General features: G+C 36.7%; 9 protein-coding genes across 12 annotated transcripts in view; 5 read left to right on the top strand and 4 right to left on the bottom strand.

Annotated features, from left to right (window-relative positions):
- On the bottom strand, window positions 400-2,652 carry LOC104743142. The gene is made up of 5 exons (XM_010464255.1): window positions 1,624-2,652; window positions 1,405-1,549; window positions 1,137-1,310; window positions 539-1,056; window positions 400-450 (listed from the first exon to the last, which is right to left on the bottom strand). Exons 1-5 carry the CDS (start codon window positions 2,650-2,652, stop codon window positions 400-402), a joined length of 1,917 nt encoding a protein of 638 aa, XP_010462557.1.
- LOC104738973 (cysteine-rich repeat secretory protein 3-like) lies at window positions 3,872-6,164 on the top strand. The gene is made up of 4 exons (XM_010459198.1): window positions 3,872-4,346; window positions 4,643-5,032; window positions 5,542-5,649; window positions 5,869-6,164. The coding sequence occupies exons 1-4, from the start codon at window positions 3,923-3,925 to the stop codon at window positions 5,874-5,876; spliced, it is 930 nt and encodes a 309-aa protein (XP_010457500.1). The 5' UTR covers window positions 3,872-3,922; the 3' UTR covers window positions 5,877-6,164.
- LOC104738974 lies at window positions 6,276-8,073 on the bottom strand. 3 transcript variants are annotated; one of them, XM_010459199.2, is made up of 5 exons: window positions 7,450-8,073; window positions 7,198-7,370; window positions 7,022-7,115; window positions 6,676-6,890; window positions 6,276-6,587 (listed from the first exon to the last, which is right to left on the bottom strand). In XM_010459199.2, the coding sequence occupies exons 1-5, from the start codon at window positions 7,867-7,869 to the stop codon at window positions 6,539-6,541; spliced, it is 951 nt and encodes a 316-aa protein (XP_010457501.1). In that variant the 5' UTR covers window positions 7,870-8,073; the 3' UTR covers window positions 6,276-6,538. The 3 variants fall into 3 exon arrangements, with proteins under 3 accessions (XP_010457501.1, XP_010457503.1, XP_010457502.1); XM_010459201.2 differs by having other exon boundaries at window positions 6,676-6,830; window positions 7,450-8,071; XM_010459200.1 differs by having other exon boundaries at window positions 6,676-6,836; window positions 7,450-8,070.
- On the top strand, window positions 8,944-11,026 carry LOC104738975. Its single transcript, XM_010459202.1, has one exon. The coding sequence runs from the start codon at window positions 9,095-9,097 to the stop codon at window positions 10,895-10,897; it is 1,803 nt and encodes a 600-aa protein (XP_010457504.1). The 5' UTR covers window positions 8,944-9,094; the 3' UTR covers window positions 10,898-11,026.
- Window positions 13,324-15,162, top strand: LOC104738977 (auxin-responsive protein IAA12). The gene is made up of 5 exons (XM_010459203.2): window positions 13,324-13,758; window positions 14,021-14,307; window positions 14,398-14,515; window positions 14,615-14,676; window positions 14,778-15,162. The coding sequence occupies exons 1-5, from the start codon at window positions 13,544-13,546 to the stop codon at window positions 14,816-14,818; spliced, it is 723 nt and encodes a 240-aa protein (XP_010457505.1). The 5' UTR covers window positions 13,324-13,543; the 3' UTR covers window positions 14,819-15,162.
- On the top strand, window positions 15,602-17,166 carry LOC104762365. Its single transcript, XM_010459204.2, has 4 exons — window positions 15,602-15,949; window positions 16,440-16,510; window positions 16,626-16,761; window positions 16,867-17,166. The coding sequence occupies exons 1-4, from the start codon at window positions 15,787-15,789 to the stop codon at window positions 16,953-16,955; spliced, it is 459 nt and encodes a 152-aa protein (XP_010457506.1). The 5' UTR covers window positions 15,602-15,786; the 3' UTR covers window positions 16,956-17,166.
- Window positions 17,998-19,151, top strand: LOC104738979. Its single transcript, XM_010459205.2, has 3 exons — window positions 17,998-18,247; window positions 18,346-18,523; window positions 18,729-19,151. The coding sequence occupies exons 1-3, from the start codon at window positions 18,118-18,120 to the stop codon at window positions 18,973-18,975; spliced, it is 555 nt and encodes a 184-aa protein (XP_010457507.1). The 5' UTR covers window positions 17,998-18,117; the 3' UTR covers window positions 18,976-19,151.
- On the bottom strand, window positions 19,801-22,100 carry LOC104738980 (probable folate-biopterin transporter 8, chloroplastic). 2 transcript variants are annotated; one of them, XM_019235305.1, is made up of 2 exons: window positions 21,339-21,580; window positions 19,801-21,161 (listed from the first exon to the last, which is right to left on the bottom strand). In XM_019235305.1, the coding sequence occupies exons 1-2, from the start codon at window positions 21,387-21,389 to the stop codon at window positions 20,028-20,030; spliced, it is 1,185 nt and encodes a 394-aa protein (XP_019090850.1). In that variant the 5' UTR covers window positions 21,390-21,580; the 3' UTR covers window positions 19,801-20,027. The 2 variants fall into 2 exon arrangements, with proteins under 2 accessions (XP_019090850.1, XP_010457509.1); XM_010459207.2 differs by having other exon boundaries at window positions 19,807-21,172; window positions 21,339-22,100.
- LOC104738981 (benzaldehyde dehydrogenase (NAD(+))) overlaps window positions 24,581-26,796 on the bottom strand; it is a 7,876-nt gene continuing 5,660 nt past the window's right edge. The window contains exons 7-11 of the mRNA XM_010459209.2: window positions 25,755-26,720; window positions 25,581-25,676; window positions 25,402-25,500; window positions 25,119-25,308; window positions 24,581-25,030 (exon numbers count right to left, since the gene is read on the bottom strand). Coding sequence (XP_010457511.1) covers window positions 24,798-25,030; window positions 25,119-25,308; window positions 25,402-25,500; window positions 25,581-25,676; window positions 25,755-26,720 — 1,584 coding nt within the window. The 3' untranslated portion in view covers window positions 24,581-24,797. The remainder of the gene's footprint in view (window positions 25,031-25,118; window positions 25,309-25,401; window positions 25,501-25,580; window positions 25,677-25,754; window positions 26,721-26,796) is intronic.

Below are 26,796 nucleotides of genomic sequence, written 5' to 3' on the forward strand. Positions count from 1 at the left end.
CTTATCAAAGACAATGAAGGTTGAGAAGAAGATGCAAATGGAGCTTGAGAAGAAGATGAAAATGGAGCTTGAGAAAGAGATATTTGAGAGGATTGAAGATGTAAAAGTTGAATTCAAAACCAGGATGAATAGGATGATAATTGTTTTAGTAGTTGGTTGTTTGATCATTTGTGGTCTAGTTAAGCTAATATGATGACATTGTAAGTTGTTTTCTATGTTGGATTTTATGAGACATAATGTTTTTTTTTTAAAAGAGATGTTAAAATGGTTGTAAAGAGACATAGACCACACTAAGACAGAACAACATATGTTCCGAAACAGGTCAAAATACCAAAAAAAAAAAGTCCTACTTGTGCTAATCCAAGCTTCTCCATCCCACATTACTTCCTCCATCCCACATTACTTCTCTTGAGTCATACAACCTTGAGAAGATTCCACTTGAGTTCCATCCTACAAATTTAAACAAATATTAGAATCAATTTAATGAAACAAAGAACCAGCCATCACATTAGAATCAATTTAATGAATGAAGACTAACGTGTGTAGTATTCTTCTTTTTGGTCTTCTCGTGGTACTTACAGTTATGGTCAGCTGCACCACATATCCCACAATGCATGATTCTTTTCTTTTGTTTTGGTTGCTTCTTGGTAGGTGACTTATGAGCACCCTTCTTCCTCTTCTTGTCTACCTTTTCATCATTCGGCCTTGGTGGTGGGCAGACAGTTTCTCCTCCAGTGCAAGGCCAATAGCGTGGACCTCTTTGTGGAACAATCCCATCCGTGTAATTCTCCCTCCACTTGAAAGTTCGGAACCATTGACACACGTAGTCTTCAGCTTCCAATGTCTTCTTCATTATCAGTTCATAAGCATGCTCGCAGGGGATTCCACATATCTGAAACTTCATGCAGGTACAAGTTCTTTCATTCAAACAAACTATGTGTTTGTCATATCCCAGGTACACTTCATAAGCTCCATTTGTGCTGGGATATACAAAGCACTGAGAAGCTGCCTTATGCTCTTCAGCCAAGAAACGTTTCACATATGAAGTGCATATCCCTGAAAAATAAATGAAACATATTAAATTGTTGAATTCAGTACATATAAATGAAAGATGGTAGAAATGTAGTGTTGCTAACCTTCGTGTGAATGAGATAGTTCAGACCGTTTAGCAATCCGAACCATGGCAAGCCTTCGTACAGCTTCCAACATGGCCACAAATGGTTTCTCTTGCCTTGTTGATTGTATTATTGAAGGACTCGATAGAGTTTTTTTCAACATCCTCACAATAGCTGTCAATCTTGTGGAATGCCCTACACCAAGTCTTTGGTTTAGTCTTCATCACATCTTCAAATAATTTACTATCATATGCATGGATCCTCTCCAAGCTCTCTTCGTAATCTTTACTGTTGTAGCACCAAGCTAGATCCCAGAAGAGTTTCTTCAGCCGCTTCTTATTCAAATGATTCTTCTTTAGATTGCCATAAATGTGCCTAACACATTTTCGATGCTCAATCTTTGGTAACTCTAACTCAACCGCCTTAATCAACCCCTGAAACAAAGAAAACATGATTAGAATCTGATCCACTCTTAATCAAAACATAAAACATATCCAACCACACATACCTTTTGTCGATCAGACACCATAATGTAACCATCCCCATCACCTAATTCCAAGTCAATCTTCAGCCTATTCACAAACCATGACCAATTATCCGTGTTCTCAACTTGAACAACACACCAAGCTATTGGGTAAATAGCATTATCAGCATCTCTCCCTAAAGCAACCAGCAACTGTCCCTTGATCTTTTCTTTCAAGAAACAACCATCAACTCCTATTAGTGGTCTGCATGATTTTTTCCATGTTCTTCTAAGAACATCAAAGCAAACATAGAATCGCTTAAACACATCTTGTCCAGCATCGTTCTTCACCGTATCAATCTCTACAACAGAACCTTGATTTGCTTCCAATATCTCAGCCCCATAGTCTCTGAGCCGTTCAAACTGAGTGTCATATTCAAGCTCTATCCATCCCAAATCCTTTCTCCTAGCAGCTTGACATTGACCCCTAGTAACTGATATCTTCCACTTCTCCATTATTGTCTGCTCCATCTTCAAAGGCATGTAATATTCTGGTTCTTCTCTAATCTTATCAAGAAATAACCTAGCTATGACTTGGACCTTAAACATTTCACACTCTCCATTAGGTACACAAATATGCTTGTTCATGTAGAGTGTAATCCTCCACATCGAGTCATTGTGAAGAGATGCGGCATACACTTTCCACATGCATTTCCCCTTAGCACCAACACACTTAAAACCGATTCTATCCCTATCATACCTGTATTGCTTCAGGTTACATCTGCTTGCCAGTGCATAGTCGAGAACACACTCTTTAAAAGTGATTCCATTGTAGAGGCTCCTTTTGTACATCGAACCATCACCACGAACGATTCCACACCCCCTTCTCGCAGCATCACTACGAACACTTTCCTCAGCCTCATCGTCGCTTTCTGGGTACACGTTATGGCGAATCAATTCCTCCGTCTCCGTAAAATCTGTTGCCAACTTGTCCATATGAAATTCATCTCGATCCGCAGCTTCTTCGTCGAAATCTACTCCAATAGGCGGAGTAGTAACGGGAATTAACGTCATCGCAAGCACCAAGAGAGAAGAATCGAGAAGAAGAAATCACAAAAAAATCTTAGGGTTCGTCGAGAGAGAAAAAGGGAAAAATTGATTTGGAGATTTTTTGATTTTTAGGTTAAAGTTAGGTTTATTTATGTAATCGGATTGTAATCGGTTAATAATCCGGTTTAATAGGGTTTAATTTGGTTAATAAGGTTTGTGGTTGGTTAATCAAAACAGTAATCAGAGAAAGTTACCTGCTCACACTATACGCGGTAAGAGTAAATCTGTTGGACCTAAACCGGTATACGCGGTAAGAGTAAATCTGTTGGACCTAAACCGGTAAGAGTTAAACACTTCGTAAGACAATGAAATGAAGACAAAAGAAAGTGATTGGTGGTCATAGAAACTAGAAAACCCTGAGATAGACAGAGATTTTGACTGTACTCTCTGGTCAAAAAACACACTTCACAATCTTCCCATTCCCCACACCAATCTTAGATTCCTTTTCACTTCCTCCAACTCTTTCTCTCTCTGGCCTTTTTAGTTTTCCATTTATGGACCATCTTTTCTAATTCCGTTATTAGTTAAATTTCGTAAACATGTTTTGGTATCAGCAGCTATCAAGTGAAAGAAAAGTTTGTATCTTTCTTTACCCAATTTCCAAAGTAACACAACAACCACTAAACCATACTGTAACACAAAGTAAGTCAATGAGAAATGACACTTAGATTAGATTAGAGATAAACTTACTTTGAATTAGATTCAAAGGCCACTAGTATGTGGTAAAAAGGAGGCTAAAGCAAATAAATAAACACATTTCTAAAGCTTTCAATCAATAAATTATTAATTTTGTTTGCTGCAGTAAATCAAACATTTGTACAGTTTCAGAACTGAATGGCTCAGAAGCGTTAAAAGGTAATGAGACTCTCTCACTCACTCTTTCTCTCTCTTCTAATATCCCCTCACATGTCTTAGAGAGAGAGAGAAAGAGTGGTCATCCAAAGGCAAAGCCAAAAAAACAAGAACCCAGAAACCTAGAAGACAGAAACAAAAAACATAAAAGCTTTACTGAGCCACCAAGCAACCAATTACATAAACTCAAAAACCCATAAAACCAAAAAAATCCCACAAAGATTCGATCTTTCATACATCTCTACAAAATGAGAAAGCCAATGGTTTGATTTTTCCAACAATCTTGCTTTCAAGAAACACTCCCCCCACCTAAGTAAAANCCCCCCCCCAAAGCAAAAAGAAGAAAAGAAAGAAACCAAAAGAGTCCACACAACACACAAACATGGGTCTTTCAATCTCATCCATCAGCACCATCTTGATGATGTGTCTGCTGCTTCCAGATCTCAATGTCGTCGTAGTAGAATCTGCAACAACGGAATACACAACCTTAATCTACAAAGGATGTGCAAAACAGGAATTCTCAGATCCATCTGGTTTATACTCACAAGCACTCTCTGCTATGTTCGGCTCACTTGTATCTCAGTCAACTAAAACCAGATTCTACAAGACCACAACAGGAACAAGCACTACCACAATCACTGGTCTGTTCCAGTGTAGAGGAGATTTAAGCAATCATGACTGTTACAACTGTGTCAGTCGTCTTCCTGTTCTCTCCGACAAGCTCTGTGGCAAAACCATTGCCTCTAGAGTTCAGCTCTCCGGCTGTTATCTTCTCTATGAAGTCGCTGGCTTTTCTCAAATTTCAGGTTACCCCTTCTCTTCTTCGCTGGCTTCAATCGAACCGGACTAACCATTAAACCGCCTCTTGAGTAATCGAATTACCGGTTCGATTAAGCAAGCTTCCTCTGGTCTGGTTACATATAATCAGTTCAATTTTAGTTTCAGTTCAGAGAGAGATTTGTCCCGGTTTGGTTAGAATCGAATTGGTTCAGTTCGGTCAGAAGTGAATTAGAAAGTTTTCAATTTTAGATTTTGTCTATAAACAGACTAAGACCGGTTTGGTTGTTCTTACACCGAAATTTCCGGTTTAATTTTCTCGCAGGGATGGAGATGCTGTTCAAGACATGTGGGAAGAGCAACATCGCCGGAACAGGGTTCGCAGAGAGAAGGGACACGGCGTTTGGGGTGATGCAAAACGGCGTCGTCTCCGGCCACGGGTTCTACGCAACGACTTACGAATCTGTCTACGTTTTAGGACAATGCGAAGGAGATGTGGGAGACACTGATTGCAGCGGATGCGTCAAGAACGCACTCGAGAAAGCTCAGGTGGAATGTGGAAGCGCAATCTCCGGTCAAATTTATCTACACAAGTGCTTCATCGCTTATAGCTATTACCCTAATGGTGTCCCTAGAAGATCTTCTTCTTCTTCTTCGTCTTCTTCTTCTTCCTCCAGCTCTGGTTCTTCAAATTCAGATTCTTCGTCTTCTACAGGTTAGTGTTCTTGATTTCTGGGTCCATCAGAATCTTGATTTACCCAATAAAAAACAAAAAGAAGTCATTTTCAAAGAATCAATCTTTTTCTCAAATTTGAACATTTTCCGATTTAAACTAATATTCACTTTAATTTGAAGATTTTGATTGTGGGACTTGGTTCTTCCATTTTTAGTCTCAAGGATTTCTTAGAAAGAAAAGAAAAGTGTACTTTTTCTTTAAATAAATTGGTAACAGATATGTTATACACCTTGGAGTTTTCAATATTCCCTATAGGTTTGTTCAATTAATTAGTAATACTTTATTTATTATGCTTTCATTAAATACGTTTGTACCCATAAGAGATGTCTTAATTTATTAAAAATGGTCTACCACTTAGTATTTTCTTCAAAAGTACTTAGGGAAAAACAGAGATGTGCATATTTTGTTGATATTATTGATGGTTACGTACATACATGAACATTGTTTGAGTGCATTTGATATTGATAAAATATTGAAAATGTGGACAGGAGCAACAGGGAAGACGGTGGCAATAATAGTAGGAGGAGCAGCTGGTGTTGGCTTTCTTGTCATTTGTTTGCTTTTTGCCAAAAACTTGATGAGGAAGAAACATGACGGTACCATTTCTTCTTCACCTATTCTATACACACTGCATTAGCCATCATACCTTTATAATAATATTACATATACATGTAGTATATAAGGCATATGTAAAAAAGGTATATGACATACATACATACATAAAAAACACATGCACATGTGATGTAGAATATTTATTAGTATAAAGTTAATAATACTATTGGAATTTATCATAATAATGATAGTTTTTTTGGCAGACTATTGAAAGATGGGGAGGAAGAGAACAAAAGGAGTCCAATCCCTCAAAAGAGAGAGAAGCAGCCACAAGTTTAATTTTTCTTTTTTCCTAAGAGGCTATTAATTCCTAAGTCCAAACTTTTTTAGTTTTATGAAAATTGTTATTATATTTTAATTTTAATTTTGTTAGTTCATATTCTTGGGAGGTAGGAAATTTTTGTGGTAGATGGGAAGGACCATTAGTGGAATGTTCAAAAATTACTTCCAAAAATGTGAAAAAGAGAACTTTGTTTTTTTCTCAATCAATTACACTAAACCGTTTATTCCAACTACTACTATAATGTCATTTACCTGGAAGAGAAAGTTGATTAGTATCAGTCTCTTTGATTAAGAAATTCCAACCATAAAACTGTTTTAGATAACGTGGTCCGAGTGAATCAGTAAGCATTTATATTACATAGTTGGAACATTAAGTTTGATCCTGTAAAAAACATTCGAATCTGCAAAAGACATAAAAATGGTTTTTAACGAGATTCTCTCGTTTCTGAATTGAATATACAACAACATATAACGGACATGAGCGAAGCTTTTAAAGCTTACAATACAACAAGCGGTTTCCATGAAGAAGAAAAGCTTATCAACCTTCGATCTTCTCCTCAGCTATAGACATCTTCTTCCTCTTCTTGATGGTCATTCTTCGATTTCCCATAGGAACCGAGCATACTCTCCAAGAATAATGCTGGCCAAAACAGCAGAAGATGATGATCATATTTCAGTTTTTTCAAATGTGAAAAAAACAAAAGAAATATTGTGTAAGAGAGAGATACCTGTCATTCGGAGAGGCTTCAACGGCCTTCTCGAAATAGACCAATGCCTTCTCATGGTCACCATTAATAGTCCAGAACGCTTTCGCGTATCTGCAGAGCGTTTCTCCATCTTCTGTCTTTGACAAGCTTGAGCTGCTTTTTTCCGCTGCATCAGGCTTTTTCTTTCCGGGGACAATAGAACAAAACTCAACATCAGAGACTTGAATCGAAAAAGCCTATTAACAATAATAACACCAGGCAGAATACAAACTTGAGTTCATCACCAAGTAACAACTGTCTACTTTGAGCGAAAATAACTACTACAAGATTCAAAGTGAGATTTAAAAGGTGACAAAACAAAACCCACCTCAACTTCTTCTTTTCCTTGTCCGGTTAGAGAGTCCTCCTCCTCATCATCATTTATCTCCCAGAGGAAACTAGCATATGCCCCAAGAACATTACTGAAAAGGAAAATTACGTATAATCAGGTAAATTACCATCACAGAATCACCAATGGTATTAGCAAAGAACGATGTAACAGACCTATCCTCAGGGGATGCTTGAACAGCGCGTTCAAAGTAGCTCATGGCTTTAGCTTCATCTTTGTGAAGCTTCATTACTAATCTACCATAGTTTGCTAAAGCAAATCCATCACAAGGCTCAACTACAGTACATTTATGATAATACTCTTCTGCTCCACTAAGATCTCCTTTATACTGCCATCACATAACAAGACATTAATAGAAACTAGGTTCAAAACAGAGTTCATTATGAGTTTAAAAACTCAATCGATACCTCCAAGAAGTTGGCATAGTTATTGAGAAGCAAAGGATGCAATGGATACTCCTCGAGCATGCCTTTGTAGTAATCACCACAATTCTCATCAGCAAAACCGGGCAAATCAAATTTGATCTCATCAACATACAAATCAAACTTATCGATCCCTAACCCTGCAGCTAAATGCATAGAAGGACTTGGTGGTCTTTCAATCCCATAACCTTGTTCATCTCTGTCACCAACCCCTAGCTTCTTAATAACAACCTCTTCATCACCTTCACCACAGTCTTCTTCTTCTTCTTCTTCCTTGAGTTTCGCAAAACTGAACTCGCCGCCGTCAATGGAATCACCAATCGTAACAGTTCTCTCCAGATTCTCATCGATTACTACAGTAACGGGATCGCAGTAACTCGAGAGAGATGCCTCACTCTTCAGCATCTTCCTTTTGGGTCTTTTCTTTCTAAATCCGTTGCAAAGTCTTCTACTTTTTAAGCCACGTTTTGGTTCAATCGTCGTTGTTCACATAAAAGATTCCTCGGAGGACCCCAACACAACAACGACAACGACGACGACTCGGATGTAATAAAAGTGGTGAACCCAGAAACAGGATAAGTGGGGTTCAAACTTTTAGATTTCCTGGGGAAACAGCAAAACCTCCGTGAACCGACCCTTATAGTCTTATCTTGTTTACAAGTTCTCAGTTGAACTTTACTTTTTATCTATTTCATCCATCACTCCAAAAGCAAAACTTTTCAATTTATATTTTTCAAAAAATTAGTTTGGGTTTCGATTTAGAAGGAGAAAAGAAGTTAGGTGTCTCGTGATTAAATATAAAGAAAGAAGGGATTATCCTTAGTTTTTGAGTTTGACCTTTCTTATGGGCGAACAATTAGGTCCACACACATGAACTTATTAGACTTGTTGAGTCTAGACCCCGCAAAGTCATTAATAGACAAAAGAGGACACATTGTCTCCAATTCATTGGTTCATTCAAATAAAAAAAAGAAGCCCATTATAAATGTGACAAGGATGTGTAACATGTTCTTCTTTTTTCCCCAAGGCCAGCCACAAAAAGTAGTAGTAATCAGTTTAATTTAGGTTCACTTCTTTTTCTTTTCCAAACGGTTCATTTTGGACTAGACACTAGAAAACAAACTTATTTTTTGTATATGGAGAGAGTTTATCCTGTTAGAAGTTATATTTGGAGAAGTAAGTGAAACATACGGTCATTATAAAAGATCATTAACTACTTTTAGATTGAACTACATGTTTAATTTACAGAATGAATTCTTATTCAAATTGCATGGTGTAACAGAATTGACTTTATCGTCAATGCCAACTTGATTGATACCTCACGAATGTCTCCATAAATAGTAAACTTTAGCTGATAAACACCATATTACTCCTAATAAACACGTTGTCTTCCTCACATACGTAAAAACCAATTTTAGCATAATGATTATTATTACCTTTCTCCCACTTTTTGAAAAATTACCAATACCAATCAAAAAAGTCTACCTCTTCTTCATTCATCATCAACATTCCAGAATCGTGAATTGAGAATTGCGAGAGAGATCTTATTTTTTCATCTCTCTCTCGCAATTCTCCACATGATCGAATCCAACAAATATATATTGATGTAAAATTAATTTATTGATCCACAATGTCAATGATGTTCCCATCGTTTCAATTGCTAGAGTTGAACATAATCTCAGCACAAGACTTGGCTCCCGTGGCCCGCAAGACGAAAACTTACGCGGTGGCTTGGGTTCACTCTGAACGCAAACTCACCACCCGCGTTGATTACAACGGTGGAACAAACCCAACTTGGAACGATAAATTTGTGTTTAGAGTCAACGAGGAGTTTTTATACGCCGACACATCCGCCGTTGTTATCGAGATCTACGCATTGCATTGGTTTCGAGATGTTCACGTAGGTACAGTTCGTGTCCTCATTAGCAATCTCATTCCTCCTAATCGTCGTCCTGGATATCGAACCAGCAACAATGAGTACCGTCGCACCCCACCTCCAGGAATGAGATTTGTTGCACTTCAGGTTCGTCGTACTTCAGGCCGACCTCAAGGGATTTTGAACATTGGTGTTGGATTGCTTGACGGTTCAATGCGAAGTATGCCGCTTTATACGCATATGGATTCTTCTGCTGTGGGATACAGAGATTTGCTTGGAGAAGAGGATCATCATCTACAACATTTGCATTTAAACAGCAATAAAGGGAGCTCAAAGAATCCACAATCTCCTTCTTCGAGACAGTTTCAGTCTGTAATCTCAAGGCCTGAACTCCGTCGTACTAAAAGTGATTCAAGTTCCATGGTAGTTTCAGATCTTCTCAGTAGAGCTGAACGAAGCCGTTTGGCTAATAGACAACCAGCAAGCGCATTGGTGAGCAGTGAATCTGAAACTTCACCCGCCACTACAAATTCTGATGATAAAAAATTGAATGGATATTCTACTTCTAACAAAAATCCTAAGATTCCAAAGAAGAGGTATGATTCGATCGAATCGGACCTCATAGATCCATCACCGATGGAGAAATACCATGTGGAGGCACCAAGAAGGGACAGACAAAAAGTCATGCCTTATGGTTCAAACCATCAATCACGTAAAACACCAAAAAACAAGACAATGTATGAGAAACAAAGATCGGTGAAGGAGTACGATCGTGGTCAAAGTTCTCCGTACTTATCAAGGCATGGAACGCCATTGAGATCAAACATCATCGCATCCACTCCGATGCGACCTAATGGAGTTGGATCAACTCCGATGCGATCCAACATCATCGCAATGTCACCAATGCATCCCAACATGGTTGGATCAACTACAATGCGAACTCCCATGAGGTTAAACATGGCTGGATCAACTCCAATGAGGTCAAACATTATCGGATCTACACCAATGCGATCAAACTACATGGCTACACCGATGAAAACTCATCATGATTTTGGTACACCAATGAGAAACTTTGCCGGAAGAAGAATATTAACTGAATCAGAGTTAGGTCCATCGCCATCAGAAGTGGCTGAGAAATTGGCAAACAATAGGTCGCACGAAACAGAGAGCTCAATACTCAGCGAATGGAGTATCGACGAATCTAGCATTGAAGGATTACGTTCCAAGCTCGATAGATGGCGGATGGAGCTTCCACCATTATATGACATTGGATCAAGCCAAATAAGCAGCAGTGATTATGATGGTGCGAGCGTCCCCGCTGCAACCGCCGGTGGAGGAATGAGTTCAAGGCGGAAAACTCCAGCAGTAAAAAAACATAACCGCCGTCACACTGACGGAGGTAATGGGCCTTTTTCATGTTTTAGTAAGATTTGTGGTGTGGAATGCAGTTTTGTTTGCGGTGGTGGTGGACCTGTCGACTATGATGGGTCAACTAAGAAAGGTGGAGCCGGGCGCATGCATCGCACGTATTCTGCTGATGATCTGAGCTTTGTGTAATTTTTTAATTTTACTGGTTTTATATTAAATTCATATTTGGACGGATTCTTTTTTTTTTTTTTTTTAGTGGATGAATATATCAACAATGACTATATAGTAAACATTTTATCTTTGCGTGTGTGTTTTTTTTCCTATGTTTACTAGATTAAGATCCGTGCTAGAACACGGGTTGAAATTCATTTTATTTATATTATAATTTTTATATAAAATATAATTTATGTGATTGTTTTTAAAAGTTTTTTTGGATAAAACATTATATAATAAAATCTTATGCAAATATGATGGCTTGAAAAAAACACCTATTTTGTAAGTTTTATATTGTTAATGATTCTAGATAATTATTCGTCCTATAACACTCGTTAAATTTTATTTTATACAAAATTTTGTATATTTTAAAATAAAATTTTAATATGTTGTATTAGGTTATATATGTGAAGTTATTTCAACAATGTATATTCTACATCATGACTTGAATGTTATTATAAGACATAATTTTGTAAATTTGAATTTAAATATTCAAATTTTGACCGGTTACTCAGTAAATTTTTTAATTCAATAGATACTATATTTAAAGAATAATATTACTAAAACTTGAATATTTTATAGATTGAACAATTTCTATTTGTTTTTAAAAATTCAACTTATGGTATATCCAGAAATAAAACTATTTTTTAATTATAATAAATAATATGATAATTTTTTTTTTCACATAAAAGACTCATATATAAAAATGAAAGGTGAAGTATAATGATAGTTAACAAATTAATATGTTAAGTTAGATATCAAAAGATTTTATTTGATGAATAATTTAATAAAAGAAATTAATATAGTAAGTTAGATGATATGATTCTTTATAATATTCTCTTTAAGATTTTCGGTATAACATATTTGTAACTAATTAATCTATCATTAATGTATAACCTATTTGTAACCAACTTATTAAAATTATATAGTTTACAAAACAATGTTGTGTACTTCTGTTTTATTATAAAGGGGATTTTAAAAATATAAAATGTTTTGACGAAGGAAAACAACTTGTGTACCGAGAAGGGTTAAACGTCAAAACCCAACAAAAATTCAATCACCCATTTTTTTTTTTTTGTAAATGTAATTTTGTTCCCAATTAAAATTTAATACTACCTAAATCCTAGCTTTACATTAAAAAGAAAAACAAAAAGGATTCACATTTCTAATTAAAAAATATACTTGAATTTATAAGTTTAACCCATTAATTTAAGCCACATAAACCTTTTATAAATTTGGGCTTACAGTTATAAGAATAGAAGTAAGTGCATAGTTAATATTTTATGATTTGTATAATTTTATTCAATAAAAAATTGTTATAATTTCGCCTATCCTTTTATTTGAACTAATATTAAAACATAACAGATACATTTGTGGAATACAGATTCTGAAGCCTAAAACCGAAACAGGAGTCAACTTAGCTGATGCTTCTTGAGAGAGTGAGTGAGAGTCTTGGTGTTGTTGTAGGCTTGTAGCCGATGGTATTGTTATCTACAATAAACAATAAAACTAACTACAAATCCGGATACTTTAATGTAGATATATTTGGTTCATATAAGATACAACCGGTTGTTTTATTTGTTTCATTTAACTCAGAATCGATTTAAGTTTCTATCAAATCCATCAGTTAGAGCATGATATTAACGTACTCCGATCCTTGATAATGATTTTGATCAAAAGTGTAATTTCCACAAAAGCAATTGCGCCTGCAAAAGTTTTCAACGGATCATCAAACATCATGATGAATATCTCATCACCACGATTTTATAATTATGTATCTTTTCCCACCAATCTCTCTTTCTCTCTATATATATTACTCATTTTGTTCGACAACAATCATGGTCTAAGGAAAAAGTAAAAAATATATATATATATATATATATAATAATAAGAATGAACTAGGTGTATTTTTTTGTTTGTCAACTAAAATTAGATGGTACGTTTAACATATACTATTATGATTATCTTAGTTATTAGAAAAGAAAGATAATCAAATGGTCGATATATGCAATTGCATGATCATCATTAATGCCCCTAATTAAATATTATAATGCATAAGTTTCTCTAGATTCTTGATTAGTCCTTTACTCCCAAAAAGAATCGATATTTAAAACAACGACTCTTCATCCGAAAGCATTACAATATAGCCTCTTTACACCAAGACAAAAACACTACTCCGTACAGTATAGGAAAAGCAAAATCCTTGCACACACACACAAAGACAACTGTAAACAAGTTACTTGGGACTCTCTTTTTCTCTTGCTGCTCGAACCAAACACAACGATAACGCAACGAGAGAGCACGACAGGTTTGATAATGTCGGGAAGAAAAAGTTTTATTTATAAGAAAAAAGAGAAGACTTTTTTGGATTGGGAAAAAAAAAAAAAAGGGGATTATGGTATGGCCATTACAAGACATATGGGGTCCCCAAATTCCTCATCACTCTCTCCAGTCTCCACCCCCAAATCATCCTCTCTGTCTCTCTCTGAAACCCTAAATAGCCTCGTGCTCTTCTTTTGTCTCCATTCTCTCTGTGTCCTCATTCTCTCAAGCTTCTTTTCTCGGGTTCTTTGAAAGACTCTCACTTTTGGTATCGTTTGGATTCTACGGTTTCTTGTTGACATGCGTGGTGGGTCAGAATTGGAGTTGGGGAAGAAGAGTAATAATGTTCCGGCTGAGAGTGAGCAGCTGGAATTGGGATTAGGGCTCAGCCTCGGGGGTGGCGCGTGGAGAGAGCGTGGTAGGATTCTTACGGCTAAGGATTTTCCTTCTGTTGGCTCTAAACGCGCTGCTGACTCTTCCTCCTCTCACCAAGGAGCTTCTCCTCCTCGTTCAAGGTTCCTTCTTTAATCTTTTTTATCAAGAAAGCTCAAATCTTTTGATGTGAATGTTAAAGTTAGCTTCTGTTCTACTTTACCCTGAATGAGAGAGCTTGAGAGAAGAAACGCCATTGGTGAGCTTTTAGCTTGTCATGTGCTATAGATTACGCTATGGAGTCATGCATATGCTAATACTTGGTTCATAGGAATGTTTTGTTTAATTGATTTACATCTGAATTCCGAGAGTAATTGAAGTGGGAATCTTGATTTGTTGTGGCAGTCAAGTGGTGGGATGGCCACCAATTGGGTCACACAGGATGAACAGTTTGGTTAATAACCAAGCTACGAAGGCGGCAAAATCCGAAGAAGAAGATGGGAAGAAGAAAGTGGTGAAGAATGATGAGCTCAAAGATGTGTCAGTGAAGGTGAATGGGAAAGTTCAGGGTTTAGGGTTTGTTAAGGTGAATATGGATGGTGTTGGTATAGGCAGAAAAGTGGATATGAGATCTCATTCGTCTTACGAAAACTTGGCTCAGACGCTTGAGGAAATGTTCTTCGGAATGACAGGTTAGTATTCTTGTCAAGTGATCTTATAATATATCTATTCGATTATTGTATATGGAGCTTGACTGATATTTTCTGTTTAAAAACCATCAGGTACAACTTGTCGAGAAAATGCTAAACCTCTAAGGCTTTTAGATGGATCTTCAGACTTTGTACTTACTTATGAAGATAAGGAAGGAGATTGGATGCTTGTGGGCGATGTTCCGTGGAGGTAAATATAGAAAAAATGAGCTGTGTTGTTTCGACAATTCAAAGCCTGATTAGTCTTTATAAAGATCTAATCTCATTATTCTCCCTTTTTTTTGTTTAGAATGTTTATCAACTCGGTGAAAAGGCTGCGGATCATGGGAACCTCAGAAGCTAATGGACTTGGTAAGTTTTTAAAATACCATCTTCTTGATTCTTGATTTCTCTCATCTATCTCGTCATCTTGATTCATAAAAACAAAAACGATTGAAACATTTTTAATGCAGCACCAAGACATCAAGAACAGAAGGAGAGACACCCTGTTTAGCTTTCCCTACCAAAGCTGGCATTGTTTTATGGTTTTTTTTTGTCTAAGTTTTGCAAGTTTTACTCAATACTTTTTTTGAAGAAAGTATACCGGAGAATGGATAAAAGCGAGCACAAGATTTTAATCCGGGTTTTGGGATATGGTTATTCGTTAGGTTCATTCAATTCGTAGTTCTTTGTTTCTTCTTTCGCTGTGTGTATCAGTTTTCTCTGTTCTCCTCACAGAGTGCTCTTGTTTCTTTCATATTGTGTATATATAGTTGAAGCTATCTAAATGTGATAAGATTTATGTTTCTCTTTGGGTGTTGCTGATTTTAAGGAATGGATATCACTTACCTTCATGTTGTCTACTGTCTTTTTGTGTGTTTCATTAACTTTAAGTCAGAACTCAAAACGTTTGGAAGAAACAGAGGTCAAAGAAGATATACATTTTGTTGTTTTTGATCAACTGGAAGATGTTTATATGACCATCAGATTATAATTTATGATTCTTTCCGTTTGTATTTTTTGTTTTTGCTGTAATTTTGATTTTTTTTTTTGTTGATGAAATTACAGCAAATTTAGAACTACTACCAAACTTATTTAAAACTTTACAAAAATTATTTAATCTGATATAATTCGTTTTAATTGTTGACCAATTTTGTATTTATTTATAATTAAAGTTAATTGTGGGTGGCAAAGAAAATAAGAAATATTTTGATTCATTTCCACCAAATCAAAATATTTGACAAGTTATTAAATTGTTTACCTTAAAACAAAAATACAAGATACTTTAACAAGTTAGAGTCTTTTGCCCAAAAAGCAAGTTAGACTTAAAAGGAGTCCAACCAGATAAGAACTAAAGTCAAAAAGACCTGTATGTAAACTCTGTAGAAAGAAGAAGAAGAAGAAGAAGAAGAAGATTCATGTTTCTTCACAAAAATTCCTAAAGAAAAGAATTTAGATTTGTTTTTTTTTGGAATTTGGAAAATGGATCATCATCATCACAATCATTGGCGTATGAGGTTCTCGTTCAAGAACGCCACAATTGCTCTCACTGTCGTCAACGTTCTCATCTTCCTCTTCCTCCTTCAGGGATTTTTCACTTCCTCCTCCTCTTCTTCTTCTTCTTCCTCTCGCCGGATCGTTTCAGGTTTCTCTTGCTATTCCCCTCTCTCTCTCTCTCTCTCTCTCTCTCTGTAACTCTTGTCATATAATTCCTTGTGGGTATGTCCTGATTTTGCGTAACTTCTCTGGATTACGATCAAAGTTTGGTGCTTGATGGATCATCTTGTCATGTGTATTTCTCAGATCTGTTCATAACAACAAAAAAGGATTTAATCTTGTTGAATGGTTCTTTAGATATCTGGATCCTCTCCTTAGAATTTAGTGATTTACACTTCTGAATCACTTCAATTCCCGAATTCGTTTATATCACTTGGATTTTAATCTTCTACACTTGAAGAAGCTGTTGGCATCAAAGTTGTTAAAAGAGTCACATTCTAAAACCTTGTAGGGGTGAAAGAACTTTGAGAGATTGTTGATGTTTCTACATTACTCAATAGCTTTGTCTTATTTTTGGGTACTTAAAAAAGTTTGTTCTTTCACCATACATAACTCATATACCCTTTGGATAAGTGCAGCTCAGCTTCGGTACATCAAGGAAGCTGAAGAGATTAGGCTAAAGATGCAACCTTTAGAGCTCATCAAAAGAGTAAGTGCACACTTTACATTTGGTAGCCAATTCTTCTCATTGCATTACAGTTTTGCAAGTCACATATGCTTTCGAAAGATTAAAGATTTTGGCTCTATGGTCTTTGAATGTATAGGTCCGAGAAATAGAACAGGAGGCATCCGGGGGACAAGAAACCGAGCAGCAGAAAGATGTGAAGCAGACTACAGCTGTTGATCTCTCTAAACGCCTCAAGGACTTCCGTGCGCTAAACGATGCATCAAGCTTGAAAGGTAACGATATAACAACATATCTACTTGTCTATGTTTTGAACTTTAAGATGACAAACAAGATGAAGGTTTTGATCTGTATAACAAATGAATTTACAATCTGCACAGCATTGGAAGAATGGCGAAAGCGGAAAATGGAACGAGCAAGGCAACGGGATCTTGAGAAAACCGGAGGAGCTTCGTCCATCAAAACATAATCATAACTACTTTATATAAGTCATTAATCCTCAGATTATCATCTGGCTGCTATATAAAATGATTAAAAAAAACATTATGTCTCATGAAAAAAAATCATGTAAGCCTTAATATACATAGAACAAAAACCTGTCAAAACACAGGAAGAAAGAAAAAGAAAGGAAAGGATCTCGTGTATCTTGTGAAATGTGAACGCAACTGAATTTTGTTCAATTGACCCAATACCGTTAGCAACTTAGTTATATAGTCTGGTGCTTAAGCATCTCCACAATCTTCACCATTGTGGCCTCTATCATCTTTTATCATAACTTTCATTCTGTCTATTCAATCTGCTTCATGTTTGTTAATTGTTATATTTGATCCCTCTACTTTTAGCGGAAACAAAAAAAAAAAATGTAAAACAGCCAGTGACGAACATGTTTGGAGGGAGATGCGGTTATTTAGTGTTTGGGCCCAAACCCAACAGGCCCACGAAGAGCCGTCGGGCCGCATGCAATCGAATGAATAACTCTTGAAAAATCGAAATCGACACCTTCGTGATTGAGAGATAAAAGAAAGAAAAACAACCAATATATATATAGTCGGTGGTAATTTTTCCTCTTTATTTTCTAAATCCTTAATCGAATCTTTTTTTTTCTTCTTCTTTTGTCGTCCTTCAAATAACTTGTTAACATTGTTTCATACACGCAAAATTTCAGTATTGTATTTACATATTTAAATTAAATAAATAAAATATTTCTCCCAGCATATGGCTATGTATATATAAATGTTAATTCTTTCCAGGTGGGTTATTATAAATAAATAACCCCAATATATGGTAACTTGGAACATTTAATATGATAAAAACATAACAAGGGGATAATATAAAAGAAAGCAGTTTGGAGATTCGAGCTCGATGACAACACTGGCTATATCCAACACTTTGGAGAAACGCCACGACACGTGTCTCACCACCTGTTAGCAGCTAAACACAAAGGTCTATCTCGCATGGCACGTGTTCCTTTGCCAAATAACACCTAAGCTCGGTGTATATATAACTATGTCCCCATCTCTCTTCCATTACAGATCATCATCACCGAAGACGTTAGCTAGCTAGCTTTGTTGTTGGATCATCAGAGAGAAGAAAGGTTTCGAGTAGCAAAGGCGTTAATTAAGAGGATATTCATGGCGACGACAGTGGGAAGAAACATAGCAGCACCATTGCTGTTCTTGAATCTGGTTATGTACCTGATTGTGCTTGGTTTTGCAAGTTGGTGTATCAATAGATACATCAACGGCCAAACCCACCACCCAAGTAAAGTTTTTGTTTTGCTTTCTTTCTCTAGATAAATGAGCTATACCTAATCTGACCTATTTGAGTTACTAATTATTCTAATATTGAAAATGTAATAGGTTTTGGAGGCAACGGAGCAACGCCGCTCTTCTTGACGTTTTCCATATTGGCGGCAGTGATAGGGATAACATCGAAGTTGGCCGGAGCTAATCATATTAGGTTTTGGAGAAACGATAGTCTCGCCGCTGCCGGGTCTACTTCCATCGTTGCATGGGCCGTCACAGCTCTAGCCATGGGGTAATACAAATCTATTATTTGATGATATATTCTTGCAGTTTGTTTTATTAAAATAAAAATTTCGGAAATATGGTGTAAATGAGCTAGGTATAATTTTTTTTTGACAAGTATTATATTCAGGATATATACAGTAGTTATTTTGGATGCAAGTGTGTGTGACAGTGTTTGATAAATATGTAGTTTAACGGATATTATATTGATGAAGGTTGGCATGCAAGCAAATAAACATAGGAGGGTGGAGAGGATGGAGATTGAAGATGATTGAAGCCTTCATTATAATCTTGACGTTCACCCAACTGCTCTACCTCATGTTGATCCATGCCGGTTCACTTAGCAGCAAATATGGTCCCGGCTACAGAGACCAAGATTATGCTACAGGCCAAGGTCATGGTCATGTACCACACACTGCTGGCGAGCACAAGGCTGGTGTTGGAACTACTATGGCCCTTTAATTTTAAGTTTGTGTGTTTAATATCGTGTTTGACTTTTGGATAGTAATTAAGTACCCCTATGATAGATAAATTAGTTGTGGTTTTCGAAGTTTTATGTAATAATGTAATTCTATCCATCTGACGAACGGAAGAAACCTTCTGTGGTCTTTTTGTTTAAGTTATGGTTTTGTGTTTGACGCCCATTGCAATAAGAGAAAAAATTGAATTGGTTTGAACAAAAGTAAAAAGAGAACGTTCAAATGAAGTGATCGCTACGCTATTTTTGGACAGATTTGTAATTCATTGTCTGTTTCAAGAATTTTTAATCAATTTTGGTCCGGGTTGAGTTTGGTTTGGTTGATGTCCACTCTTAACCGTAACCGAACTGTGGGGCTAATATGTAAAACATAATAAATGTCGGGGTTCTTTTATGTAATTTTATAACTTCCAATCGAGACAGCGTTTTGTCAAGGCATAGGTGCAGCTGCTCCGTTTCGCCAGATGGTTACTAGGTGTCGACGGCATCATATAATTGCGCTAAGGTTGATTCATGGTAAAAGTATTCAATTTTAGTTTCGTTCCCAACAGTTTTACAGCGACTGCGGAAAGTTGCGTGAAAGCCCGACAAGTGTTTGATAGAATGCCTAAGAGAAGACTATTTCTTCGATGTTAAGTATTAGGGAATGGTTGTGGAGAGATATGGACCACTGAATCTTTGATATCCATCCACCTCAACGTAGGATCCAAGAACAGTATATGTTTCGGCATCTTAGAATAGGATGGTCTCTACGGAGTCAGCCAAAGAAGCTATCTTTTTTTCCACGAATAAGACACTGTGCATCCAAATTCAGATGAAATTCATGAAACAATGATAATAATCTTGTTATATTGGCAGAACAGCCGCAAGAAACAGAGAAGAAAAAAAGGAAAACCTCAGTATATATAAACAAAAATATACATGACCAACACGACAGTAAAAGCTTCTTGGTCACAGTCGTGGTTTCACTATTCTAATTCGTAGTTTTTAGTTTACTATACTTCACGCTTTGTCCAAAAAAAAACTATACTTAACGCTATCTTTGTGTTTCTTCTGATTCTCTTTCCCGTCGATACGCAACGATTTCTTTATCTACTACTCTGCCAACACGTCTGTTTCTCCTGCTTCTTTTACTTATACCTCTCTTGCCTTCTTTCTCAATCACAGGTTCCGACATTGGGACAAAGTGTAGGAAGCACAAAGGTATCAAAGCTGCTAGGGACTGTATAAGAATCCCTGAAGACAGGTTTGAGTAGTTACTTGATGTTATACCAATCAGATTAGCCAATCCCACGCCTAGGAATGCGCTAACTATCTGTGATAGACACAGAGCTGAAGCAAGGAATGATGTGACTGATCCTTCACACCCTCGTGGACACATACTGGCTAATCTGACTGCAAAGGGAAGGATCTTGAACTGTGCTAGGATCTCTGCCAAGCTGGAAAAACACAGCACATAAACCTCGTTGGAGATTCCCAACCGTAGATTTATTTGCTTCACCAAGATGAAGTCGAGGAGAATGGACAAACCGTACGAGAGTTGGATGATATGGATCAGTGGTCTCATGGGAAGTGTCTTCAAGTAGCGATCATAGACCACGGTTAGACCAAGAAGCATCAACTGTCCAATAACTTTCGACGATCCTATAACCGAAGGCTCTAGATTTAGAACTTGAGTTTGGTAACAGAAGACTGAACCTGAGAGAAGAGGGACCATGGCAATGGATACTGCTGCCCAAATCAAAGGCTGAGAGATCTCATCCGCCTGAATTGCTTGCGTCAGATTTGATAACTGTTTCTTGACACTGTCTAAAACCGAGCTTGTCTCTACTATCCGTGGTAAGTCGAAAGATTCTTCTTTGGAAGATAAAGAAACAACGAGCTGCAGAGCCAACAAACCACTGAAAACAAGAAAGGAGAACTTAGGAGGTGCTGTGAGTAAGAGATATCCTCCAAGTAAGTTTCCAAGGACTCCACCAGCTGCTGAAGCCATGAGCGCATAAGACTGGAGACCGTTGATTCGGTATCTCAGACCATATTCCGCAACAAGAGCGTCTTTTGCAACCTCGGTGATGGATGCTCCAAGGTTACTTAGCAGGACAAACGCAATGAGAGAAGGAAGGACTTCTCTAGCTCCTTGGAATATTCCCATTGAACCCCATGCTAAGACCTGTAGAAAAGCTGGCACATTCAAGATTTTAGCACATATTGAAAGAGAGTAGAGTCGCTACAATCAGTAGCAAGTTTTTTCAATTGCCTATAATCTCATGTTTGCAACAACAGACAAAGACAGAGAGACAGATGATTTCAAGACACAGCAAGAGAGGGAGACTTTGGAAAAACTAACCTCCAATGGCGATGTAAGGAACTCTACGACCACTTCCGATGTAAAGAACATCTGAGAGAACACCGTAGAGAGGTTTAGCGACCATGGGAAGAAGGCAAGAGTATTGCACAAGCTGAAGCGTGGATGGTTGGAGTGCGAGGGTGTGAACCATATGGAAGTTAAGTGCAAGCCATGGGAAACATCTTGACCCTTGTACCCAATAACCTAACCCACACAAAATCGAGATTGCTTTTTTACCACCCACTTGTTCAAACCTCGCCGCCGTTTCTCCAGATTCAGACACACCACCATCGTTGTTTCTTCTTCTGCTTATGGAGAGACACGCGAATGTCGTCGCTCTTCTTGGTTTGGTATCCACCGTGAAAAGGGTATTATTGTTCTTCCTCTGCCTCTGTTCTTGTTGTTGCCTGCTAACGAAAGAAAGTGGTGGTTTCAAGAACTTGGTTGGGGAGTTTTGGATTATTGATAACAATGGATTTATCATGATTCCTTCCTTTGCTCCAGAGAGATTAAAAACAGAGGAGGAGGAGGAGGAGGAGAAAGGAAGAAGCTTTACTTGTTACAAGAATTAAAGTCACAAGCTTTGTATGTATCGACGATTGTGTTTATATAATTTTTGGGGCAAACCCCTAAGCATCGTTGATTCGAGGGATGAATGAGACGAAATTGGATTTTCTCATTTCTCTCAATATCGAAAAACAAATCAAAAATTAAGGAACAAAAGATATTTTGAAGGAAGAGAGATCTAGAAGCGTGTAGCAAAGAGAGAGTGATAAGAGGAAGACAAAACTCAAAAAAGTTTTTTAAGTACAGAGGTTGTCTTCCACTAATTAATCAAGGTTATGAGTTTTTAATGTGATTTAACCAACGGTTATAAAGGCTTTACAGATTATTATTAATTTAATTTCAAGGGATCCATTGGAAAATACAATATCCTAGGAAATTGGAAACGATGAGTCATCTGATTCTGATGGTGACTTGTCACTAAAGTTTGTTATAAATTCTCTCTCACAAAAAGAATTAGTAGTAAATAAAATTTTCTAATTTTAATTTATCAGGTCGACCCATGAATTGATCACGTGCATGCAATTTTGTTTTTCTGGACTTTCTGGTTGCCCCTACTAAGATCGGTGCGTCGGTAACGAGTGACGACCACACTTTCAAGGGAAATTTTACATGAATTATGTGGCTTACAATTTTATTATTATTGTTTGGTAAATTACTTTCTATTTGGAATTGGATATATAAATATCATCTACGATAGTTCAAATAATATCTTAGCCGACTTCTTTAAACATGTTTTGATTTTTTTGGTCCATGTTTAGACATTTAGGTTTAGTTTGGTTTGGTTTAATTCTATTTGTTTGTTTGTACAATTCTTTTCTCCATCTCTAGTGTTTTTTCTTTCTTATTTGATATATGAGTAGTCGACTAGTCGTTTTTTTTAATATAATCTACGAAGAGTATCAACGATACATATACTAGTCTTAGATATGCCTACCAAAGCTATAAAGTACAAAAACACAACAGCGTGGGATGGAAGATTAGGTTATTATTACTTATTATCAAAATGACGTGGAGTGTGTACAATAGGGACACTCGTTATTCGTTAATATGAACTTAAATTATCCCGTGTTAATCTATTTGATAATTGTACAAGGCAATTCGTTCATTAGAAATGAAATTATATTGCATAGTTAAATCATATTATATAAACTATTATTAAATAAAATCTGTTTATCTTTTAGTTGTATATCCAAAATTCAAAACTTCAGTGTTGAAGTTGTGAAAAATGGATTGTACTTATAACACTTCTAATGGACTAAAAGAAATCATATGGATGAGATAAATTTGTTTTCACAATCTTGAAATTTATCATTTTTAAAAAAATTGGAATATTTGTATAGTTAAATAAAAACGGTTTATATATTAGTTGTAAATCCGAAAATCAAAGCTTAAATGTTAATTTCACATGTGAAAATATATTGAACTTATAACACCTTTAACGGACCAAAGGAAAATCCTAAAGACGGGGTGTCAAAGTCCGGTTTGTTTTTACAATATGAAAATTTAACATTTTGTTTTTTTATTTTCAAATACAAATATTTTATATATAGTTAAAAACTTTAGTTATATAAAAGAGGTTTACATATTATTAATTTTGAAAATCGAAACTTAAATGTTAAATTCACATTATGTGAAAACATATTGAACTTATAACACCTCTAACAGACTAAAGAAAATCCTAAGGATGGGATGTTAAGCCCGGTTTGTTTCCACAATATGCAAATTTAACACTTTCGTTTTTATTTTCAATACAAATATGTTGTATATTTAAATAAAAACTACTTATTGAAAACACATATATATATATTTTGAAATTAAGTTTTAAATCCGAGATTCGAAAATCAAATGTAAAAAACATTTTACCACCAAATCAGTATTATTATCTATATAGGCTTATTAAATTTGTAAAAGAAAAACATAGAAAAGAATTCATTACCTTGTCTTTTCCACGAAACCAAACAGTAATGCGCTGCACCCATAGACTTGGCGAATCAAGATGGGAACCTACAGTAAACAAGAAAACTAAAGGTTAACCAAGACACAAAGATTAAAAATATATATAGTTATAGGTCACTAGGTCAGGTTAATATCGTAAAACTACAAGAGCCAGCCTAAGTTCATCTGATTAATTGCAACTACTATTTAATTGCCTTTATAAAACCAAAATTCAGTAGGCAAAGCAAGAAGTTAGGGTTAAATTGTAAAAGTAGCGAGATTAAATAGGAATAGTGACGAATCGTTTCAGAAGGAAACCTGGCTCTCGTTACAACGGTGGCGCGTATGATGATTGATGCATGCATGATGCATCCATGGTTTGCGTCGCCACCTCGATGAGATCCTCCATGATAAAAACAGAGAAACGGAACAAGAATGGTGGCGAGATCTTTGATCGTGCGGTGCGAGCGATCAAAAGACGAGTAATAGTTCCCACGGCGTTGGTACAGATGGTCATCGAGATCGGTGACGGTGAGTCCTCTCTGTAAGACATTATCATTGCTTGCTCTTGATGAAACAGAGACTAAAAAAGAAAAAGCAGAACAAATTAGGTTTTTTTTTTATTGGCTCTCGAAGAATTATGATTTCTCAAAGAGCTGAGAGATTGTTTATATAGAAAGGTTGCCACCACGAAAAAAAAGGAAAGATTAGGTTTGTCAAACAAATAATAAAAAAGGAAATCACTCAGAACAAAATATATATTAGAAAAAAGGGAATTTGATCACAGCGGTGATAAAAAGTTACCGTTACAACAATCATATATATACGTATAATTTTTTTTTTCTGACGGCATAAACAATTTATACGTGACTTGCGTTTGCTGTGTTAATTTAGAGATTCAAATATTGGTTACTGTAGATAAAAGGAAACCCCATTCTTCAGTGATACTCTGTTATTTTAAGGATATGTTTTCCATTCTAAGTACTTCTCTACGCTTTCAAGGCCACAAAGCTGCTTCACTACTGGCATAATCGCTGGCACCGGCAACTCAAAACCAATATCAGATATGTCTCTACGATGATCACCATCACTGCAGTTCCATGAAAGGTACTGTTTCCGAGCTTCTCTAATGGCTGATCTTGTTGCACAGTGCACAGAAGCCGCCACAAGCAACGGAGGCTCACCTGAAGCTGCATCAAAAGAAGAAGAAGGCAGTTTCAGCAACAACCAATATTAAGAAGAGAGAGATGAATCTCATTGATTCTTTAGCTAAAAAACCTTTCGAGGAGAGAATGCGATTCTTGTGATGACCACTGTTAAGAATCTGAACGTTGAATTGTTTAGGAATTGTGTCTATCGTCGGGATTTTGTAGTCCCATGTGCCTTCTTCATTCACAAGTCCGTTTTCATCTGTTGTATACTCCTCATACATGAAAAACCCTATTCCTTGAACAAACGCTCCTTCGATCTTCTCAAAGCAAAACAAACAGAAAGGCCAATTAAACAACCAGTTATATAACATTAAGTGCACATCCACAATGCAAACAAAACTCATGCTTACCTGTCCTAAATCAACAGCAGGATTAAGGCTTTTTCCACAGTCGTAGATAATATCTGATCTTATAATTTCTGTTCTACCTGTCACAAGGTCTACCTCCACCTGCACATTTTTGCATTTATATACGAAGATTACTGATTCTGTCTTAGGGAATTGTTGAAAATATTGGCGATGAGATTTACCTCACTGGCTCCAACTCCATAGTTGAGATATTCTGCAGAAGAGGACTCTGGCTTATAAAAGGTTCGAGCTGATAAGTCCACAGATTGAGCATATGCCTGCAGTTTCACATATGGAGATATTTCCTTGACAACTGGATTAATATACGAAGAATTATCAGTAGTTAAGTTTTATACCTGTTGAATGAGCATGTCCCATGTCACGGATCGAGCATTCTCCAGAATCTGATTCATGGTAGGTTTCAGCCTCTCCACCAAGATACCACAGCAAAGCCTCACTGCTTCACAACAGTTCTCGGAGGTTGTGCTACCCGCAGTGTAACTGCTTTGAGACATACTGAGTGTGTCAGTCTGAAGAAGCCGTATTCTTTCAAGCAGATCTTCACTTCCGTCGCATTTAATCATACCAAGACCATAAGCAACCATCTGTTGTACCTTTGTCCATAACCCTTGCCCCACCTCAATACCTGCTACCTCAACCGCAACCGAACCATCACTCAAAATGCTTACTTTTCCTGGAGTTGGCCTATGGACAACTAGATGGATGATGGGTACTCGAGAAATCCCCCTTTTGCGCCATACATTACAAAGGTTAAACTCTTTCACCGATTCAGCCCTTCGCCTGAAATCTGCAGATATCTCCAATTTGTCCCATAATAAAGGCAAAGTATATTCATCAGGCTCACCAGCATCTTGCTTATAGAACTTTCTGAGGCTTTCGTAAGTATGAAGATTTATCCTTCTCACAACATCCACGTCCATGTTCAGGGAAGATGCTAAATTCTCAATAATGGATTCAGCAATGTATGAACCTTGTACCTCACCGGGTGCCCTCAAAGATGTTCTGCTTGGAAGGTTTGTCTTACACACTTTGATATCAAATGACAATGCACCCCAGTCATATTTCCTCAAGGAATTCATTATATTCAATGGCAGTATTGGACTTACATCCACATCTATCCCTGCATCTATTAAAATACGTAGCTCTAGTGCAGTGACTTTACCATCACATCTGAAACCTACACTGTAAGTTATTTTCATGGGATGCCTCCCTCCAGTCATTATCATATCAGTTTTACGGTTGAGGTATATCTTTACAGGACGCTGCAATTTTTGTGCAGCAAGCGCACAAGCTGTCGCAACCTGAAATCATCTTCAACAGCATTAACATCAAATTACAATAAAAAGGTCTCTTGCTACTCTCCTAGTGACTTCTATT

This window comes from Camelina sativa, chromosome 14, assembly GCF_000633955.1.
Source record: "Camelina sativa cultivar DH55 chromosome 14, Cs, whole genome shotgun sequence".
NCBI classification, from domain to species: domain Eukaryota; kingdom Viridiplantae; phylum Streptophyta; class Magnoliopsida; order Brassicales; family Brassicaceae; genus Camelina; species Camelina sativa.

Coding starts and splice junctions, on each gene's coding strand:
- LOC104743142 (XM_010464255.1), bottom strand. CDS start 2,652: ATGACGTTAATTCCCGTTACTACTCCGCCTATTGGAGTAGATTTCGAC. Junction 1,550..1,623: donor TGGTGTCTGATCGACAAAAG/GTATGTGTGGTT, acceptor TCTTTGTTTCAG/GGGTTGATTAAGGCGGTTGA. Junction 1,057..1,136: donor ACTATCTCATTCACACGAAG/GTTAGCAACACT, acceptor TTTATTTTTCAG/GGATATGCACTTCATATGTG.
- LOC104738973 (XM_010459198.1), top strand. CDS start 3,923: ATGGGTCTTTCAATCTCATCCATCAGCACCATCTTGATGATGTGTCTG. Junction 4,347..4,642: donor TGGCTTTTCTCAAATTTCAG/GTTACCCCTTCT, acceptor ATTTTCTCGCAG/GGATGGAGATGCTGTTCAAG. Junction 5,033..5,541: donor AGATTCTTCGTCTTCTACAG/GTTAGTGTTCTT, acceptor AAATGTGGACAG/GAGCAACAGGGAAGACGGTG.
- LOC104738974 (XM_010459199.2), bottom strand. CDS start 7,869: ATGCTGAAGAGTGAGGCATCTCTCTCGAGTTACTGCGATCCCGTTACT. Junction 7,371..7,449: donor ACTATGCCAACTTCTTGGAG/GTATCGATTGAG, acceptor ATGTGATGGCAG/TATAAAGGAGATCTTAGTGG. Junction 6,588..6,675: donor GAAGCCTCTCCGAATGACAG/GTATCTCTCTCT, acceptor TGTTTTGGCCAG/CATTATTCTTGGAGAGTATG.
- LOC104738975 (XM_010459202.1), top strand. CDS start 9,095: ATGTCAATGATGTTCCCATCGTTTCAATTGCTAGAGTTGAACATAATC.
- LOC104738977 (XM_010459203.2), top strand. CDS start 13,544: ATGCGTGGTGGGTCAGAATTGGAGTTGGGGAAGAAGAGTAATAATGTT. Junction 13,759..14,020: donor GCTTCTCCTCCTCGTTCAAG/GTTCCTTCTTTA, acceptor TTGTTGTGGCAG/TCAAGTGGTGGGATGGCCAC. Junction 14,516..14,614: donor GTGGGCGATGTTCCGTGGAG/GTAAATATAGAA, acceptor TTTTTTGTTTAG/AATGTTTATCAACTCGGTGA.
- LOC104762365 (XM_010459204.2), top strand. CDS start 15,787: ATGGATCATCATCATCACAATCATTGGCGTATGAGGTTCTCGTTCAAG. Junction 16,511..16,625: donor CTTTAGAGCTCATCAAAAGA/GTAAGTGCACAC, acceptor TTGAATGTATAG/GTCCGAGAAATAGAACAGGA. Junction 16,762..16,866: donor CGATGCATCAAGCTTGAAAG/GTAACGATATAA, acceptor CAATCTGCACAG/CATTGGAAGAATGGCGAAAG.
- LOC104738979 (XM_010459205.2), top strand. CDS start 18,118: ATGGCGACGACAGTGGGAAGAAACATAGCAGCACCATTGCTGTTCTTG. Junction 18,248..18,345: donor CGGCCAAACCCACCACCCAA/GTAAAGTTTTTG, acceptor AAAATGTAATAG/GTTTTGGAGGCAACGGAGCA. Junction 18,524..18,728: donor GTCACAGCTCTAGCCATGGG/GTAATACAAATC, acceptor ATATTGATGAAG/GTTGGCATGCAAGCAAATAA.
- LOC104738980 (XM_010459207.2), bottom strand. CDS start 21,822: ATGATAAATCCATTGTTATCAATAATCCAAAACTCCCCAACCAAGTTC. Junction 21,173..21,338: donor TCCTTACATCGCCATTGGAG/GTTAGTTTTTCC, acceptor TGAATGTGCCAG/CTTTTCTACAGGTCTTAGCA.